This window comes from Ctenocephalides felis, unplaced genomic scaffold (assembly GCF_003426905.1).
Source record: "Ctenocephalides felis isolate EL2017-DRISC unplaced genomic scaffold, ASM342690v1 CF-g0.4_SCAFFOLD_00845, whole genome shotgun sequence".
Taxonomy (NCBI): Eukaryota; Metazoa; Arthropoda; class Insecta; order Siphonaptera; family Pulicidae; genus Ctenocephalides; species Ctenocephalides felis.
Window position 1 is genome coordinate 92879306 of NW_020536999.1, and position 19737 is coordinate 92899042.

The 19737-nt window shown below is 28.4% G+C and overlaps 1 protein-coding gene across 1 annotated transcript; it reads left to right on the forward strand.

Moving 5' to 3' along the window:
- Window positions 1–11397: 11397 nt before the first annotated feature.
- Window positions 11398–13901, forward strand: LOC113363054 (protein apterous-like). Its single transcript, XM_026605541.1, has 4 exons — window positions 11398–11558; window positions 11622–11947; window positions 13401–13603; window positions 13680–13901. Exons 1-4 carry the CDS (start codon window positions 11416–11418, stop codon window positions 13899–13901), a joined length of 894 nt encoding a protein of 297 aa, XP_026461326.1. The 5' UTR covers window positions 11398–11415.
- The last annotated feature ends 5836 nt before the right edge of the window (window positions 13902–19737 follow it).

The window sequence follows — 19737 nt, forward strand, 5'->3', positions numbered from 1 at the left end:
CCATCATGACCTTAAAAAACAATTGATGAAATGATGACTTCATAACTTCCATATTAATTATTATATAAATAATTGTAAAGATAATTGTATCTACTTAAATCTTTGTTAACACAAAAAGTATCTATCTCTTCAAGATAAAACAGAATTTTGAAAAATCCTAAGCAAAACCTTCATGCCACTATGATCTCAAAAAACATTTGATGGATTGCTATCTTCATAGCATACGTATTTATTATTACATAAAATTCTGTATTAGCTTATTGTAAAGATGATTGTATCTACTTAAATCTTTTCTAATACAAAAGTATCTATCTGTTAAAGATAAAGCAGAATTTTTGAAAAACAAAGCAAAACCATAGTACCATCATGTCCTCAAAAAACTTTTGATGGATTGCTAACTTCATAACATCCGTATTTATTATTATATGAGATTCTGTATAAGCTTATTTTAAAGATAATTTTATCTATTTAAATCTTTGCCAACACAAAAAGTATCTATCTCTTAAAGATGAAACAAAATTTCAAAAAATCTGGAAAAAACAAGACGCAAAAATAAGGCTTTTGTATAGAAATATTATTAATATTTATAGTTTCTTAGTTTTTATTTATAATTTTATGTTAACAAAATTTACTTTGAAAATAAATTGTGTAGGCAAATTTAATAATGATATATATATATATATATATATATATATATAAAGTATTTAAAATAGAGTTTTTGGCCATAAATCTTTCCTAGAGAAATCTTTTACAGTAATCTTTCACAACGGGAGGCTCTTTTTAAATCTAGAAAAACAATTTATTAATTTATATATATTCATACATATATATATATATATATATATATATATATATATATATAATTTGTGTTTACATATTTTTTGAAATATTAATATGGTATTATGCCATTAGTGTCATCGGTCGTACAAATGCTTATGATTTATATAATTATAAATACAAATTTATATATATATATGTCTGGGAAAAAATCCCACCGAAATTTCATAACCATATTCAGCCCACTGTACGATTTATAGTGCAGAGATTTGAATAGAACAATTTCGTGCATTTGTTTATTATATCTCTTGTAACTTTTAAACCATTCGATTAGTATGAATGATGTATTAGAAAAAATTAGATGAGATTAGAAATAATTAAATGATCTTTAATACTGTCTAATATTATAATGCCCTACAACAACTTGGTATACTTTAAAATCGTCCCTAAACATGAATGAGTATAGTCAAAGAAAGTGCAACAACTGTACTGATATAGAAACCACTTGTATGTTGATTTTTTATAACTTTTGTATCTTTCATCCGATTTAAATGAAATATTAGAGAAATTTGTTCCAAATTCAATAATCTACATTTTTGTCTAATATTATAGTGCCCTACAGCAATTCGGTATACTTCAAAATGAACTTCGAACACAGAATTACATTATATTTATATGTACTGAGTTGGTGTATTTATTATATTTATTATAACTTTTGAACCATTCGATTAATATGAATGATGCAAGAGACAAATTTGTTGTAAATTAAATTATCTATAACATTGTCTAATATTATAAAGTTGTACAACAACTCGGTATACTTTAAAATCGCAATTGAATTTAGAATATTGTTTTAAACATACCCAAAGTATATTCACTCTTCACATCATTTATAACTCGTAAAAGCAATCGATTAATATGAATGATGTATAAGACAAATTTGTTGAAATTTAAATAATCTACAACATTGTCTAATATTATAATGCTCCACAACAAGTCGGTATACTTTAAAATTGAAAATAAATTGTCAATATTGTTCCAGCCATAGGGAAAGTACACTAACACTTCATTAAAAAAAAATCTTCATATTGTTGCTCACTCGTAAACCATTCGATTAATATGAATGATGTAAAAGACAAAATTGTTTAATTATTTATAACATTGTCTAACATCAAAACTTCTATTCTATTTAATGTTAATTTAACTAGTACTATTTTTATTTGAAAAACAACGTTTTTATGCAACTTGTTAACATTTTACAGCGCCAATAAAATTGGCGCGAAATTCAAATGTACATTTTGTTTTACAAATTGTTTTTATTGACACCATAATACAAATATACACTAAACACAATCAAAGATAGTACAAAACCCTTTTATCAATTTTAATATAATAATTTTATTCAAATTTTTATTCATTTTTATTTATTTCTATTAAAAAATGAATCACCTTTTCACTTAACTGTTTTAGGACGTGCCGGAATGTTCCTCAGTTTTTGTTTTTTCTGACCTGTGACCTCAAAAACTTTAATTTCCAAAGGAGTGACCACAAAAATGATTTAAAAATACCAAAACACATATGTCACAAGATAAAAGATAATTTTATTCCATCAGATAATAGATTGTTTTAGTAATAAAAACGGTTTTTTGACAATTTGAGACGTTGTGTTTTTGGTTGGGCAGGATGGTAGGATTATTTATGAGTATACTAAATTGTTTTAGACTGTTTGGTAATAGACAATGTTGTAGATTATTTAATTTTGAATAAATTTATATATTAGTAATTTAAAATTTACCAATAGTTAGTAGTAAATACCCGCTGTACTATTTATAGTGCACATTTTTTTTTAAACGTACAACTTTATAAATGCATTTGTTTAATATATCTCTTGTAACATTCGATTAGTATGAATGGTGTTTTCGAGAAATTTATACAAAATTAAATACTGTACAATATAGTCTAGTAACAAAATGCTCTACAACAACTCGGTACACTTAAAACCCCATGTAAAGCATATTAACCCTTTCCACTCGGAGGCAAAATTCATATAAATTTCGGAATTAGCGAGTAGAAAGGGTTAATATCCTCATTAAATCTTATATAACTTCGTGTAAAATAATTAGTGCCTGAGATGAATTTTCTCATGGACCTCAAAAATAATTATTTCAACCAACTTTTACCTCGTTGACCCCAAAATTTCTTACACCTGACCCCTTGTTCTTTTTGTCTAATCATAATATTTTACTAGGATTTCGTAATATTATTTTCGTCTTGTAATTAGGTGTCAAAACAGGTGTTAGTACATCAAAAAAGTTCGTGTCGACATTTTTAAATGTTTCTTATATAATAAAAAACAGTTTTTTCTTCGAGATTTCAATCTTGGGGTCATAATTTTGACGAGAAGATCTAATTAGATGGAGATGCTCGACTTTTTACCAAGAACCGAGTAAATTTTATTGTGAGATTTGAAAAAAGGAATTTTTTGGGTCCTAATTAGGATGCTGTATGGAGTAGTTGGTAAATTAGTTAATTAATTAATTGTTGGGTAATTGTGAGATTTACCCACGGTACAGGTTGCGTAATGGACACATTTTTGAAAATATTTTTTTATCTGAGACACTTAGATATTTTCAGTCTTAGGAAAGATTAAAGTAGATAAAATTATCTATCAAAAAGCTTAAATAGGTCATATTTTGATAGTAAATGAAGAAGTTATGACCTTAATAATATTGAATTGCATCAACTATCAACTGGGATTAATTTATTAGTTTTCACAACGATTTCAGAGTATACCGAGATGCTGGACTATATATATATATATATATATATATATATATATATATTTATATATATATATATATACATATATATTTACGGATATATTTTGACATATTGTCAAAAAAAAACGGGAAACATATGTCGTCTCTGCGGGGTGTCGAACCGCAACCCTCTTCACTATACAAAGTCCAGCTGGGCCTTTGAATATATACAAATACATATATATATATATATATATATATATATATATATATATATATATATATGCACAAAATTATTCAGAATTGAATAATCTACAATAATGTCTAATCTAAAATAACTCGGGTACTTCAAAATCGCGTCTAAACCTAGAAAATGTATCCTTGTGCTCTAAAGGTCTCCTTGATCGCCCATAAATCTTAAACCATTCGATTAGTATAAATGGTGTATTTAACAAATTTGTTTAAAATTAAATAATCTACAAACTTTTCTAACAACATAAGTCTCTATATATCCTCGATATACTTTAATATTGCAATTGAAAATAGAGTTTTTGTCTAACTTTAAGCGTAAATAGGCTTTGTGCCGAAAAAAGAAGTTTGTGGGCTAATGGATGTCTTCGCATCCTGCCCTGCGTAATTGACAAGCATTTTGTCATAAGTAAGATTATTTATATGTATATAGGGTGTGATTTTTAACTTCCCGTAGGGTAAGTTATTGTAATGGGCCGAAAATCGGAATTGAAAATTTTTACATTTCTCGACGTTTTGAAGGTTTCTGAACATTTTGGCATACTTCAGAAAAAATGGATGTGTGTGTGTGTGTGTGTGTGTGTGTGTGTGTGTGTATGTATGTATGGATACAAATTTTCGTCCACGTTTTCGGGCGTACGGATCAACCGATTTGAATGGTTTAAAAAACATTCGATTCCTATTAATAAGGAGAAGAGCTGATTAGTTTTTGGCAAAGGCAGGTCCAGCAGTTACGGAGATAAGGAGCAAAGAGTGCAGAAAATAGAAATCGAGTTTTTGAGAGAACGAAGCATCCGATTTGAATGATCTAAAAAACATTCAATTAGAAATGATTGGTAGAAGGGGTTATCAGTTTTTCGCAAAGGTAGGCCCAGCCATTTCGGAGATACAGAGCTAAATGTACAAAAAATGGCAGTTTTTGAGAGAACTAAGCGTCCGATTCAATTGATTCAAAGAACTTTCTGCTTGTCTTAACAAAATAATTGATTTTGGAAAAAAAAAATTTGTACCATTTTTTTTTTTTTTTTTTTTTTTTTTTTTTTTTTTTAATTTTTTGTATATCGAAAATAATTCAGATTTCATTTTTAATTCTGACTATAGTTCTAATATACTTTAAACAAATAATTTCAACTCTGCAATTCAGTTTATATAATTCTTATAAATATTAGACAATGTTACAATACTTATAATAATTTATTTGAAAACATTCAATATTCCTCGAACATTTCGTTACGGTACGGGAAGTTCCAGCAATTTGCCTTAAGGCACGATGCCACCCACCCCACTAGTTAAGATCTTGTTTTGACTGAATTTGAATTTACCTTTCGAAGAACCATATGTAAAACACTTAATTGATAACTGTATATATTTATTTTGTATTAATAACAAGTTATAAGTGTATTTACAATAAATTTAATATTGTTTTTGATTACGATCTGATTGATTGATTTATTTGTATAATTTTTTGATAGATGATTTTTTGTTTATATATCAATATAGCCGCATGCTTTGATTGGCGCGAACAGGGTGTTCAAAAATAGTTCCGACTTATCGTACATTTTTTTCTTAATTTTTTTTTGAAAAGGGTGAGGTGTAAGGGGTTACACCCGCCCATAGTACTAATTGTATATAATATGGTAACTACTCCAAGGAATAGATAATAGATAAAGTAGATTGACAAGTTAACAAATGAAGAAGTCCTGGACGAAAAAGGACTCTACTAAGCACAATCCTGAAAAGAAAAGGAAACTAGATCGGACCCGTTCTGCAAAAAGAGTGCCTCCTGCACGACGACGTCGAGGATAAAATAAAAGTACTAAAAAGAATGGAAAGAAGAAGAATGCAGATGATTGACGAATTATGCGAGAAAGAAAATACAGGGATCTGAAAGCGGAAGTGCAGGATCAGGAAGCATGGATGCAGAAGTTTGGAAAGGAAAATGCATAAAAAAGGGGGAGGGAATAGTGATAATGGGAATGATAGACAAAGGGTATGGGAATCATTTATTTGTGGTGGCTCTCACACCATAGACCTGCCTTTGGGCATTCTAGTACTTGTTATATATATATATATATTTATATATATTATATATTTAGATTATATATATATATATCAACTGATATATATATATATATATATATATATATATATATATATATATATATATCAACATCAAAATTAACTACTTTAACATATATATATATATATATATATTTTATTATATATATATATATATATATATATATATTAAAATATTTAATCTTTCCTTAAAATCGGAGAAAATGTCGTGGGTGTATGTTCTTGTCGAGCACGTATTTCTTCTCTTCAAGTAGCTCCGTGCAAATTTTTTTTCTTGTTTTTTGGAATATGAATTATGACATTTTATGATACGTTTTCTTAGGACGTGGCCTTATATATATATATATATATATATATATATATACATACATATTTATATTTATGTGTATATGAAAGGAGATTTCTAGAAAGATAAATCCAAGAGCGCGTGCCATTATTTCTAGGTAAAAATCTTGTTTATACTTATATATACATATTTACATATACACACATATATATATACAAGTATATGTATACAACAATCTTCATTAATAATTGCATTAATTAATTAACAATTTTATAATCAAGAAACTAGAAACAATTTTATCACATTTACTTCATACAAAAGATATATTTTAGCCACCCAGTATGAATCAGGACAATTTTCGACTATTTGTGCAATAGCTTAAAAAAGAGCAATTTTAGATAATTATTGTCTTATGATAATATATAGCTAACTCATTTATCTATAATATTTTCTAACAACATAATTAGATACGATGATTGGAAGTGTCTTAAAAGTTCATTTGAAAACAACCAATACAAATGTTTATTAGCCATGTAGTATAAATTAAGACAGTTTTTGACTCTTAGTGAAATATCTAAAAAAAATAGTAATTTTAGCTAAATACTGATGATAAAATTATCTAAAATATTATCTAAAAGTATAATATTGTATAATGAGCAGAAGTGCCTTAAAAATTTGTTTAAATTCGATAAATATATAAATGAGTAATTCAGGACATTTCTCTACTATTTGTGCAATAATTAAAAAAGTAGTGATTTTAGGTGAACATTCTGTTTGGATAATATATAGATTATAAATAATAATAATAATCATCTATAATATTATCTAACTTTATACGGTGATTAGAAATGTTTATAGCCATGTAGTATTAATTAGGACAATTTTTGACTCTTAGTGAAATATCTAAAAAAATAGTAATTTTATCTAAGTTAATAGTTTTATATAAGTTATCAGATAATATGAAGATGATAGAATTATCTAATAACATAAATTTGTACGGTGATAAGAAGTGCCTTAAAAGTTCATTTAAATACATAATTTTAGCCTACTTGGGACAATTATCCATAACTATAAAAATGGTATTTTAAGCTTAATTGTGTCTTAGCTGATAATATAAAGATAATGAAATTATCTATATTGTTATCTCATAATATAATTAGATACGATGATTAAAACTGCTTAAAAAAATTCCTTCAAAATCGATAAATATATAAATAAGCAAATTAGTAGCCATTGTTACCCACCAAGACCAATTTTTGAGTATTGGTGCAATAACTAAAAAAATAATAACTTTAGATAAATACTGTCTTCAAACAATATGATGATAATAAAACTATCTATAATATTATCTAATCTATAATATTATCTGTACGGTGATCAGATGTATCTTAGAAGTTCGTTTAAATTACGAAGTATGATTTAAGACAATTTTTGACTACTTGTGCCATAACTAAAAAATATAGATGATAAAATTATCTATAATATTATCTCATAATATAATTTGATGCTATGTTGACAAGTGCCTTAAAAATCTATTTAAAATCGTTCAATGCAATATTTTAGCTACAGAATATAAATCAGAACAATTTTCGACTATTTGTGGCATAACTAAAAAATTATGCAATTTTTATCTAAATATTGTCTTTAGATAATATGTAGATGACAAAATTATTTATAATATTGTCTAATAATATAATATTGTACGATGACTAAAAATGTTTTAAAAATACGGTCAAATGCATGTAAATCTGTATACGTATTGATGTGTTTTCATCCCTTTTTAATGATGCAAAGGGTGTGACCTTTTTTAAACCAACCCTACGAGCTAAAAAGTGACATCTATATATATAATATAATAATTTAAAAAAAAACTTACCCTTTCTGTTAGATTTCTCATCTCTCCATTTTTCCTGAAACAAAAATTTTAAGTTAGTATTTTAAGTTAATATATTTATTTACTACATCTCTTGTAACCATTCGATTAATTTGAATTATGTATTAGAGAAATTTGTATAAAATTAAATTGTTTATAATATTTGTCTAACAGTAGAAAACCCTAAAACACATCGATATACTTTAAATAAGCGACTCAAATGAGAAAATTAATTACAAAGAGTTATTAAGTGCATTTTGTTATAAAATTGTACATAAATCTTTAACCATTCGATTAATATGAGGGATGTATTAGAAAAATTTATACACAATTATCTATAACATTGTCCAACATTATTATGCTCTACAGCAACTCCGTATACTCTAAAATTGCGATAGAAATGTTGCATATAGATTTTTGCCAATAACTACAATTCTATGTTTTCTTGAACTCTAATCATGGTTCAAAATATTTTTTATATGAAAGTACAAAGCTACAAGTTTATAATATTTCGAAAAGATGTAGATAATTTAAAAAATTATCTAAAGAAATTGTTTAGATAAATTTAATAATTTACGAGATATAGTACTAAATGTAACAAAATGTGACTTGAAGTACTACTTATAGCACATAAAATACTGGATTAATCTAAATTGTATATTCAGATAATTAAGTTACCAAAAATTTCTTCTAATATTCCTACATCCACATCATTAAAACCAATATTTTACTACACAAAAAATAATATCAAACCTGAAACACCATCATTTTACTTTAACTTCAACTTTCCTCTTAAAGTTAACCTACGAAGGTTCAAACCAAACGTTACAAAAATTTCCAAAATCCCTGAAGATGCAAAAATCTCATATCGAAACGTTACAAAAACAAATCCATATGCATATCTCGTTATCCAACAATTCTATTCACCATAATACCATTGGCGCACAGCGGGAGGGTCCCCCTTTTTGTAGATAGAAAAACTTGTATATATATATTTGCCAAAATGTGGGTCTCTATTTTGAACAAGGGGTGTGTATTTGTCATTCACAGCAGGGTTGTAACAAATAACAGATTTAAAATGCTGACAGGATACTTCTGCTGCCGCAATTATAATGCAATGTTTCCTTGTGGGAAAATCATGTTCACACTTTTTTTAGATGGATACATATACATAAATACAACATACATACATATATATGTATATAATATATATATATATATATATATATATATATATATGTATATATACATATACTTATATATATACATGTGTAAATACAATACATATATAAATACATATGAAAAATCATAAATTGTCATTTTTGCAAAATGTTCAAAAGGTCTTGAAACGTAAGATATGTAAAAATTTTCATTTACTTGATTTAATGTTAGAACAAGTTTTAGATAATTTAAATATCTTGAAAATATCACAGACCCCTAGAGTCATTGGGCCCCAAGACCTTCAGTGCACGAGTCATCCTCGCTTTAATTCTTGTTATATTTTTTTTCCATTTTTTTTTCTTTTAAATCTTAAGTTATGTATTTTCTGAGAATATGAGATGTTAAAATTCTGTTCTTTATGACCTCAGGATGACAAGTTTTGATAACAAGACGACATGTAACTTGACACCTTCTTGTCGGGAACGTGCTGGCATTCGGACGAACAAAATAAAAAAAAAAATGGTGAAAAAAATTAAAATTAACACTTTTTTTTGGTTTCGACGATTTAATTAAATTGTACATGATCTGGGTGAACTTGTAGGCGCAAAATGTTAAGGGCTTGTGGGACCCCTAAGGGCACCAGAGTAAAATTTATGAGCACATTTTTGGTTACAACAGTATTAATATTTTTTTATTTAAAAAAAATTGTAACAAAATGTTTGCAAGGGTTTGGGGTTCCTAAGGTCACTAAAGTGATTAACAAAAATAAAATTTATGGGTCCATTTTTGGTTACAATAGTATTAATATTTTTTATTCCAAAGCAAATTTTGCAACAAATTTTCCACTATGTTTTTCAAAACATATAATTTTCCACGTTGGGAACGCTATCCTATTGGTGTACCACAAGGATGTCCTATAAGACCAACAATTGCAATCAAAGCATAATTAGATTTTTGGAAGTGTTTTATGGGTATACCTAGTTGTCGCAGAGTTTTTTGATATTAGAAAATATTACAGATTATTTAATTTTGTACAAACTTGTCAAATACATCATTCATATTATCCGAATGGTTTAAAAATTACAGGAGTAAACAAACGCAGGGTAAAGTTAGTGATATCAAATTGATATACTAATTTTAAATGTAATTTTAGAGTATGCCAATTGCTGTATACGGTTTTTATATTGAACTAGGTTATAAAGTATTTAATTCTATAAAAATTTGTCAGTTGATTGGCTTCCAAGATATAACAGATTTAGCAAATAAATACAACAAATCAGTTGCAACTTTCACTACAAGTATATACCGAATCTATTTTAAAATATGTTGTGGGGTTTTATAATGGCACCAAATATTGTAAATTATTTAATTTGGTACAAACATCTAGAATACAACATCCATATTAATCAAGTGGTTCAAACGTTACAAGAGATTCAGTGCATAAATTAATAATTCATTTATTTTTTTTGCAACTATTAATAGTACAGTGGATTTATAGAGGTGTGTAATAAACGGAATAATATAAATGTATATGTATTTAAATTTAAGATGTCTTTTTTCGGTTAAGAAACGAAAGAATGCAACTAAAACAAATTAAGATCCGAGATAAAATTCTCAGCTTCTCCTTTGAGATTCTTAGAAACCGTTTTCGTCAGTCAAAACTAAATTTTAAACGTCTTCAGTGAAAAAAAATGAATACTAATTTTATATGACGACTTCATCGAATTAAATACAAAGAAACAGATAAAAGTATCTAAATTTAGATAAAATCATCTATTTCGGACACAATTCAAAACAATTTGGATTAGATGAATTATAATTAGATTAATATATATTTATATCGTTTATCTAAAATCACTGTCTTTTCAACTATTTATAATTAACTAAAAAATGCACTCTATTACGTAACAATGCATGTCGATATCAATAAAAATTGATGATACGGAACCTTGAAAGAACCAATTACGTAACACTCGCGTGCAAAACTATGTAGACAATGCAAATTATGCATTTATTCAAATAACTTGCTAATAATATTTGATAACAACACGCAAACAAAATCTTTTGAGCACAAGGTCTTGAAAATAGACAATTGGTCACCATCAATTTCCTTAATATTTCTCCGATTTTCCAGAATCTACTGCAACAGTGCATCGTCTCAGCACCAGTCAAGCTTGAACAACAATAACATACCAGGTGGTCTAAGTTCTAGTAGAAGATGCTCTGGTTGTATGGCTCCAATTTCCAGTCGAGAGCTGGTGATGAGAGCGCGCCATCTAGTTTTTCATGTTGCATGTTTTGCTTGTGCAACTTGCAGAACACCTTTGACAAAAGGCGATCAGTACGGGATGAGGGACTCCATGGTCTTGTGCAGGTAATAACAAACAACCCCAAAAAATCCTGGCAACAGTAATTAATGTAGTTTTTTTGTTTTCAGGCTTCACTACGAAGCTTCCCTTTCCATGTTGGATTCAACCATGCAACCAGGACACTACCATCACCACGACCAGATGGTACCTCTGCCGTACCCAAGTGATCCATCACCACATCCAGGACCAGACTCACCAATTCTTGGTGGAATTGGAGGAATACCTCCGATGATGCCATCCAATGAACGTCTGGCTGGTGCTGGTACATTCTTTGGAGGCACCAACCCGCAGATGGGACCAGGAGGAGTTCCTGCAGGTGGTACTGTGCCCAGACAGAAAGGCAGGCCTAGGAAAAGGAAGCCTAAGGACTTGGAAGCCATGACTGCAGGATTAGGTAATATATACATCTATAATTCGTGATGTTTATGATCACAAACCGCAAAAATCTTAACCGAGGTATAAATAAAAAATAAGAACAAAATGTCCGCCTGCGGGGTTTCATGGTGCCATAAAATGGCGGTCGTAAAAAATAAAAGGAATTACAACTTTATAACACGAGCCGAGGAAAAGTCATTTGTTCGATTCTTCGAAAAAAGATTGCTTTATTGTTTTACAACACTCTTCATGGATATATATATATATATATATATATATATATATATATATATATATATATATATATATCTTTTATTTTAAGGTTCCACCCTTTACAATGTGGTCTACCCAAAAAAATCTTTACAAATATAAAAAAGTTTTTCGTGAGAAAGATTATAAAACAATAAACTTCTAAATTATTTCACAAAACCTACTGTCGTCTATTGATTTACGTCAGTTAGCATAAATTTAAATTGATATTTTATTTATAAATAAAAATTTTGGATTTTTTGATAGTCTGAAAATTATTAAAAATACTGTCTTGAAATTGGATTAAAAAAAACAAAACAAAAATCTATATTTTAAAAATCTAAAGATCTAATAATCCAGAAATTAAAGCATTTGAAGCAAAATCTAATGATCTAATAAAAAATCCAAATGCAGATTTAACTAGTGGGGTGTATGGCATTGTGCCTTAAGACAAATTGCTGGAACTTCCCGTACCGTAACGAAATGTTCGAGGAATACTGAATGTTTTCAAATAGATTATTATTAATATTGTAACATTGTCTAATATTTATAAGAATTATATAAACTGAATTGCAAAGTAGAAATTATTTGTTTGAAGTAGATTAGAACTATAGTCAGAATTAAAAGTAAAATCTGAATTATTTTCGATATACAAAAAAATTTTTTTTTGAAAAAAAAAAGTTGAAACAAATTTTTTTTTTCCAAAATCAATTATTTTGTTAAGACAACCAGAAAGTTCTTTGAATCATTCAAATCGAACGCTTAGTTTTCTCAAAAACTGCTGAGCCTGCCTTTGCCAAAAACTAATAAACACTTCTCCCAATCATTACTAATTGAATGTTTTTTAGATCATTCAAATCGGATACTCCGTTCTCTCAAAAACTCGATTTCTATTTTCTGCACTCTTTGCCCCGTATCTCCGAAACGGCTGGACCTGCCTTTGCTAAATACTAATCAGCTCTTCTCCCTATCAATAGGAATCGAATGTTTTTTGAATCATTCAAATCGGTTGATCCGTGCGCCCGAAAACGTGACTAAAAATTTGTATCCATACATACATACACACACACACATCCATGAGGTATGCCAAAATGTTCAGAAACCTTCAAAACGTCGAAAAATGTAAAAAATTTCAATTAAAAATTATGTTAAAAATCCAGAGCAAAAATTTAAGAATGCATGTATCTAAATAACTAACAAAGCTATTTCTTTTTCCCTTGCAGATTTGAACACAGAATACTTAGACTTAGCAGCATTCGGACCATCCGGCGGCTCCGGATCATCCAGGACCAAAAGAATGAGAACATCCTTCAAACACCACCAATTACGAACCATGAAGTCCTATTTTGCCATAAACCACAACCCTGACGCAAAAGACCTGAAGCAACTATCCCAGAAAACAGGATTACCCAAACGCGTCTTGCAGGTAAGGATACCACAAATACTGCTCCAAAATCACAGTCATTACCAACGACAACATCTGATTCTTAATTTTTTTCTAGGTTTGGTTCCAAAATGCGCGTGCCAAGTGGCGCAGGATGATGTTGAAACAGGAGTCTGGAGGTGTTGCGTCGTCCGTGGGAGGAGTTGATAAATCTGGTAATTGTTCTGAAGCTGGAGACTTGGATTTGGATAGTTATTCGGCTCATAGTCCTACAGGATCTTCTTCGTATCATCATCATCATCATATGATGGGCGGGCATAGTCCGCAATCGATAGATTGATGGCAATAGGATGAAAAAGGATAATTCTGTAGGAGATTATCAATAATAGATACAAATTAGACCTTCAGCTCGAGGACAATATTTAAAAATCTATTGACCTAAATTTTTGCCTAAACAAAGATGCCTAATGATCCAATGCATCAATCAACGCTATTGGTCTATTCCTGGTTTAAATTTTTAGAGTAAAACTTCACAATTTACCAATTCAGGACCAGGTTAACCAACTATTTGTGGCACAATATAGAGTTTACGATTATTTCATCAAAATTTTTGTGATAACATTGATTGTCCATGTTCTTGCTACAATATTCCCTTGTTGTTCCAAAAACAACAACATGGTTTTGAAGTAAAACTTTAATAGACTCTTAAGTATCAAAACCTGACTGGATTTCAGTAAAACTTCAAAAACGCAATTTGTGACTAAATTTTGCCCAGTCATCAATCATGGTTTTATATGTCACTATGGTAGCTGGAGAAAATTTTTAAATCTTGGAACAGGAAGATATTGTCTACTAAATTGATGGATGATGACAAAAACACTGTAAATACCTAATTTGCAATAAAGATTTCTACAATAAAACTCGGCAAATCGACACTTGACATCATGGTAACGTATGCTGAATTATTGCAATAAATACTTTCGTCTGCCTGTTGCTGACATCATGATTCACTAAACTACGTAAAACAATGTGTCAAATGTGAAGTGAAACTTCCTAATACTCGAAATAGAAGGATATTGTCTAACAAATTGATGGCTGATGGCAAAAACACTGTAAATACTTTAATTGCAATGAAGATTTCTACAAAAAAACTGGCAAAGTCGGTACTTGACATCTTGGTTCACTAATCTGCGCAAAACAATGTGTCAAATGTGAAGTGAAACTTCTTAATGCTCAAAACAGAAAAATTTTGTTTAACAAATTGACTGATGGTGACTGTAAATACTTTAATTGTAATCGAGATTTTTACAAAAAAAACTTGGAAATTCAACAATTGACATCATGGTTCACTAATCTGCGTAAGACAATATGTCAAATGTGCCGTGAAACTTCTTAATGCTCAAAATAGTAGGATATTATCTAACAAATCGATGGATGATGACAAAAAAACTGTATATACCTAATTTCCAATGGATATTGTTAGATAAAAACTGGCAAAATCGACGTTTGGGATCATAGTGCACCAATCAACTTAAAATAAACCTTTAACCTTGAAGTAAAACTTCTTAACTCAACAAAATGCGCAGTCAACATATTGACAACGTCGATACTTGAAATTGTAGACATCCATTTGTGCAAAACTATAACAACTAACTCTAAACGAAGTGAAACTTCTTTAATCACATGCCCAGTGTAAATCTAAAACGTTTCTGTGTATAATTTAAGCATCATCAGGGCTTACACAAACTGTTCATTAAATTTAAATTTAATATTAGAAATAAGTTATTTATGATAAAATAATATATAACTAATATATTAGATATAACTAACACTAAGATGTACTACTGAAAAATTATAGAGACACGTTTCGAAAACCAGTTTTTGGCCATCATCAGGAGAAAGTTATAAAAAAAAATATTAAAAATTTAAAACAGTGTTGGTCAAAGGCTGTAATCGGATCGTAGAGTTGTATGAATGTTGCACACACGTTTTGGAAATGAATTTTGTCCATCTTCAGGTGTAAATAGATTTTGAAAAATATGGTAAAAAAATTTTGTAAAATAAATGTTTACTTATGGATGTCAAAACGTCCTTAACGAAACGTATGTGTGTTAAAAATAAATTCGTCGTAGACTGGTTAAAACCTAATTATTATTATAAATATTAAAATAAAATTATTATTTATATGAAATTATTTAAATAAAAAACTTTAATTGATAAAATTTGTTTAAATTTTTTTTACAGATTTTTTTCTTTTGAATAAATTTGATACTAGCGCTCTCATTAATTTCAGAAGCCGTAGAAGTAATATCATTTTTAACGAGTTGTTCAGGACGCACTGTTTGTACTACAGACTCGAAATTTGGAAAGCTATTCTTTAATATGTTTACTTTGATAGCAAATACCAAAACTGAAAATTTTGGCTAGGACAAAATATATTTAGAATTATTTGAACAAAGTGCCACATGAAATTACATTCTATAAAACGTAAAGGCTTTGCAGGACGTTTTAAAGTATACCGGGTTGCTGTAGGGCATTATAATATTAGACAATATTTCAGATTATACAATTTTAAATAAATTTTTCTTTTACACCATTCACATTAATCGAATGGTTTACGATTTATAAACGCTTTAGTAAATAGATACATATTTAGCGCCTCCAAATTACTCGTCTATGTTTAAGCGCAATTTTAGAGTATACCGAGTTGTTATACGGACCTTTGCTGTTTGAGAAAATCAAAGTATTTTATTGCAAACAAGTTTCTCATACACACCTATCATATTAATCGAATGCTTTAGAAGTTACAAGAGATAATAAATAAATGCACGAACCAAGCAATGTATGTTTAATCTAATGCCAGTTTCAAATGCAATTTTGGAGTATACAGAGTTGCTTGAAGGCTTTATAATATTAGACAGTATTGTAGATTATTTAATTTTCTATAAATTCATCAAACGCGTCATTCATACAAATCGAATGGTTTAGAAGTTACAAGAGATGTAATGAATAAATGCATAAATCTGAACAATGTGTTTTAAAGGGCAAGGGACCGACGTAATATGGCGTATTAAGCAGGAAATTATATAGCATGATCGTATTAACGGGGTTCTACTGTATATTTATATATATATATATATATATATATATATATATATGTTAAAATATTTTAATAACACATGTTTCTTCCTCCATTTGGAGTTTGTTGGCGTCTTCTAAGAATGCAAAGACAATTAATTATATTTTTCGAGTTTCTAATTTTTCAAAAAGCATTGGACACCAAACTTCGGATCCTAGGCCTTACTCTTCATTTGTTTATTGATTAAATATGGTATTTTTTCTATAAATTTCTGCTAGAACCTCAAACTTCTAGTTTTATGTTTTTTCAACGTTTCAAGTCATACTGAATCGCTTGTAACCACAACGAGGAAAGCATTTTTTGGGCTTTTGTCGACCTTTTAAAATGTAATTATTTTTCTTGGCGATCGGTCGAGCCGTTTCTCTAAATATAGCAAAAAAAGTGAGAATATTATTCTTTCACGGTTTTGCAAAGTGCCACTCGTACCTAGTTAACTGTCAAAGTTTTGAAAATCAATTCAGGATTTTTTGCGAAAAATGTGAATAAGAAAATCCACCCATTCTTCTCTTAAATTTTAGTGTTTTTAACATTTTAAAAATCGGTACAGCAGTTCTCGAGAACACGTTGTCAAAAGAACAAACTTTGTTTCACTTTTTCCTGTGCCATTACAGTGTCAAAAAAATTGGAAAAATCAAACTCCTTTAGGAAGGTAAAAAATATGAGTAATCATTTTTTTCTCGAAGTTTCAAGTCATTCTGAATCGTTTGAGACCAAAAGTGGTAAAAGAACTCTTGAGCTGCCGTCCATGTTTTCTCAGAAACGGCTGTACCGATTTTAACAATGTAATTATTTGTCTCAACGATCGGTCAAGCCGTTTCTTTAAAAATAGCAAAAATAAGTGCAAAATTTTTTTTCCACGTTTTGCAAAATGCCACTCCTACCTAGTTTATTTTTAACTGGTAACTCACAATCAAGTAATTTCTAATATAAAATCAAGACTTTTCGCAAAAATTGTCAACGAAATGTTTTACACTTTCCTTAGTGTCTTTAAATTTTTTAAAATCGGTACAGCAGTTCTAAAGCGCACGTCGTCAAAAGAACAAACTTTGTTTCACTTACTTCTTCCCATTACAGTGTCAAAGAATTCAAATTAACCTTAAAGGCTGAGATAACAAAAAATTTAAAAAAATGGAAAAAACAAACTTCTTTAGGAAGATAAAAAATGTAATTAAGGTTTAATAATTTTGCTTAAAAAAATTGCCAACGTTTCAGGTCCTAATTTGAGTCACCTTCAGTGATAATAGTAAAAAATATATAATGTATATGAAATAAATAGCAACAATGTTAAATATATATATATATATATATATATATATATATATATATATATATATATATATATATATATATATAAAATATGTTTATTTATTTACGATGTTAGCCACCACTGCTCTACTAAGAAATATGCGTGTGGCCCGAAGAGACTTTACGCTTCATAGAAAATGATTGATACTGCGCGACATTTGACATAATTTTCATTTTTAACACGAAATCTAATATAATTATATACATCTATACATATATACATGTATACGGATATAGACACATTGCCTTACACCATCTCTAGGGAAATTGACATATTAAAAACGATAAAGCAATCGCAAGTTGCATAGAATTGATTACAGTGCGTTTATTTGTTTGAACATTTGTAAATCGTAAACCATTCGATTAATATGAATGATGTAAAAGACAAAGTTATTTAAAATTGAATTATCTATCTTCTGACATCAAAAGACCCTACAGCAACTCGGTATACTTTGAAATCGCATCCAAAAATATAGTATGACAACTAGTAATTCGTTTTGGCACTAACTTCGTATATCCTCTGTAACTTTTAAACCATTCGATTAATATGGATGATGTATTCGACAAAATTGTTTAAAATTAAATTATCTATTTATTATCTAAATTATTGACTATTAAATAATTACTAAATATTAAAACTACAACTATAGTCTGGTAATGGGTTGGTACTATAAGTAAGAGTGCATTTATTTCAAAAAAATTTGTATATATATATATATACATATATATATATACCCATTTATCGGCATTTTAGAAAAAAAAAATTAAGACAATAAATCAAATGAAAACATGAGAAAGTGCTACCATGTGAATTTCTTCCGAACCCAAAAGAAAAAAAAACTAATAAATTAAATTTTGAAAATTCGAAACTTGAAACATGAAACTACTAGTAACACTTTGGAGAACGAAAACGTGTTATAAATTAAGGAAATAGATCAAAATTAATATTTATATAGATAGTAGACCCCTGTTAATACGATTAGGATAGGATTAATACAATTTAGGTGTGCACTTTGAAAAATATTATCCCTATTCTGCATAATACGCTACCTCGCTTAAGACGCATTTTTGATCCCAAGTGCTAACTTGATCCTCTTAATAAGAATTTACTGTATTTATACATATATGTTAATTTAATATAATAATTGGTATAAATACGTATTGGACTAAGAAATTGTATTGATGTCATAGGTACTTTGTTAAGATAATTATAAATCTCGGAGGACTTAGTATATATAATTATTTTCTACTAAACTAGATATATTACAGTATAACATATCCAAATTATAGCCCCAAAACATAAATAATGTAGTATGCAGAATTTTTAAAAAATGGACAATGAAGTAGAAGAATCATTATCTAAAAACTAGATACTTTTTGTTAAGATAATTGTGTAACTTTTGTTCTGTAAGGAGTTAGAAAAAGTTTTTTTTCTCAAAAAACTAGATAAATCGAAAGTATAATATATCCAAATTTTAGTATCGTGGAATGAATATTGTAGTTTGTGGATTTTTTTGAAAACAAAGTACAGTTAACCTAGAAACATGATTCAAGATACTTTTCAAATTTGATTAATTTTTAAAAATATTAATACTTGCAAAAAAACTTCGTAGTTTGAGTATAGTATTACTAATATATTGTAGATTTGATATTTCGTGCAAAATTTAGCAAACACTATCAGCATTACCTTTACTAATACCAATCTTAGGTGGAATAATTTATTTTCATATAA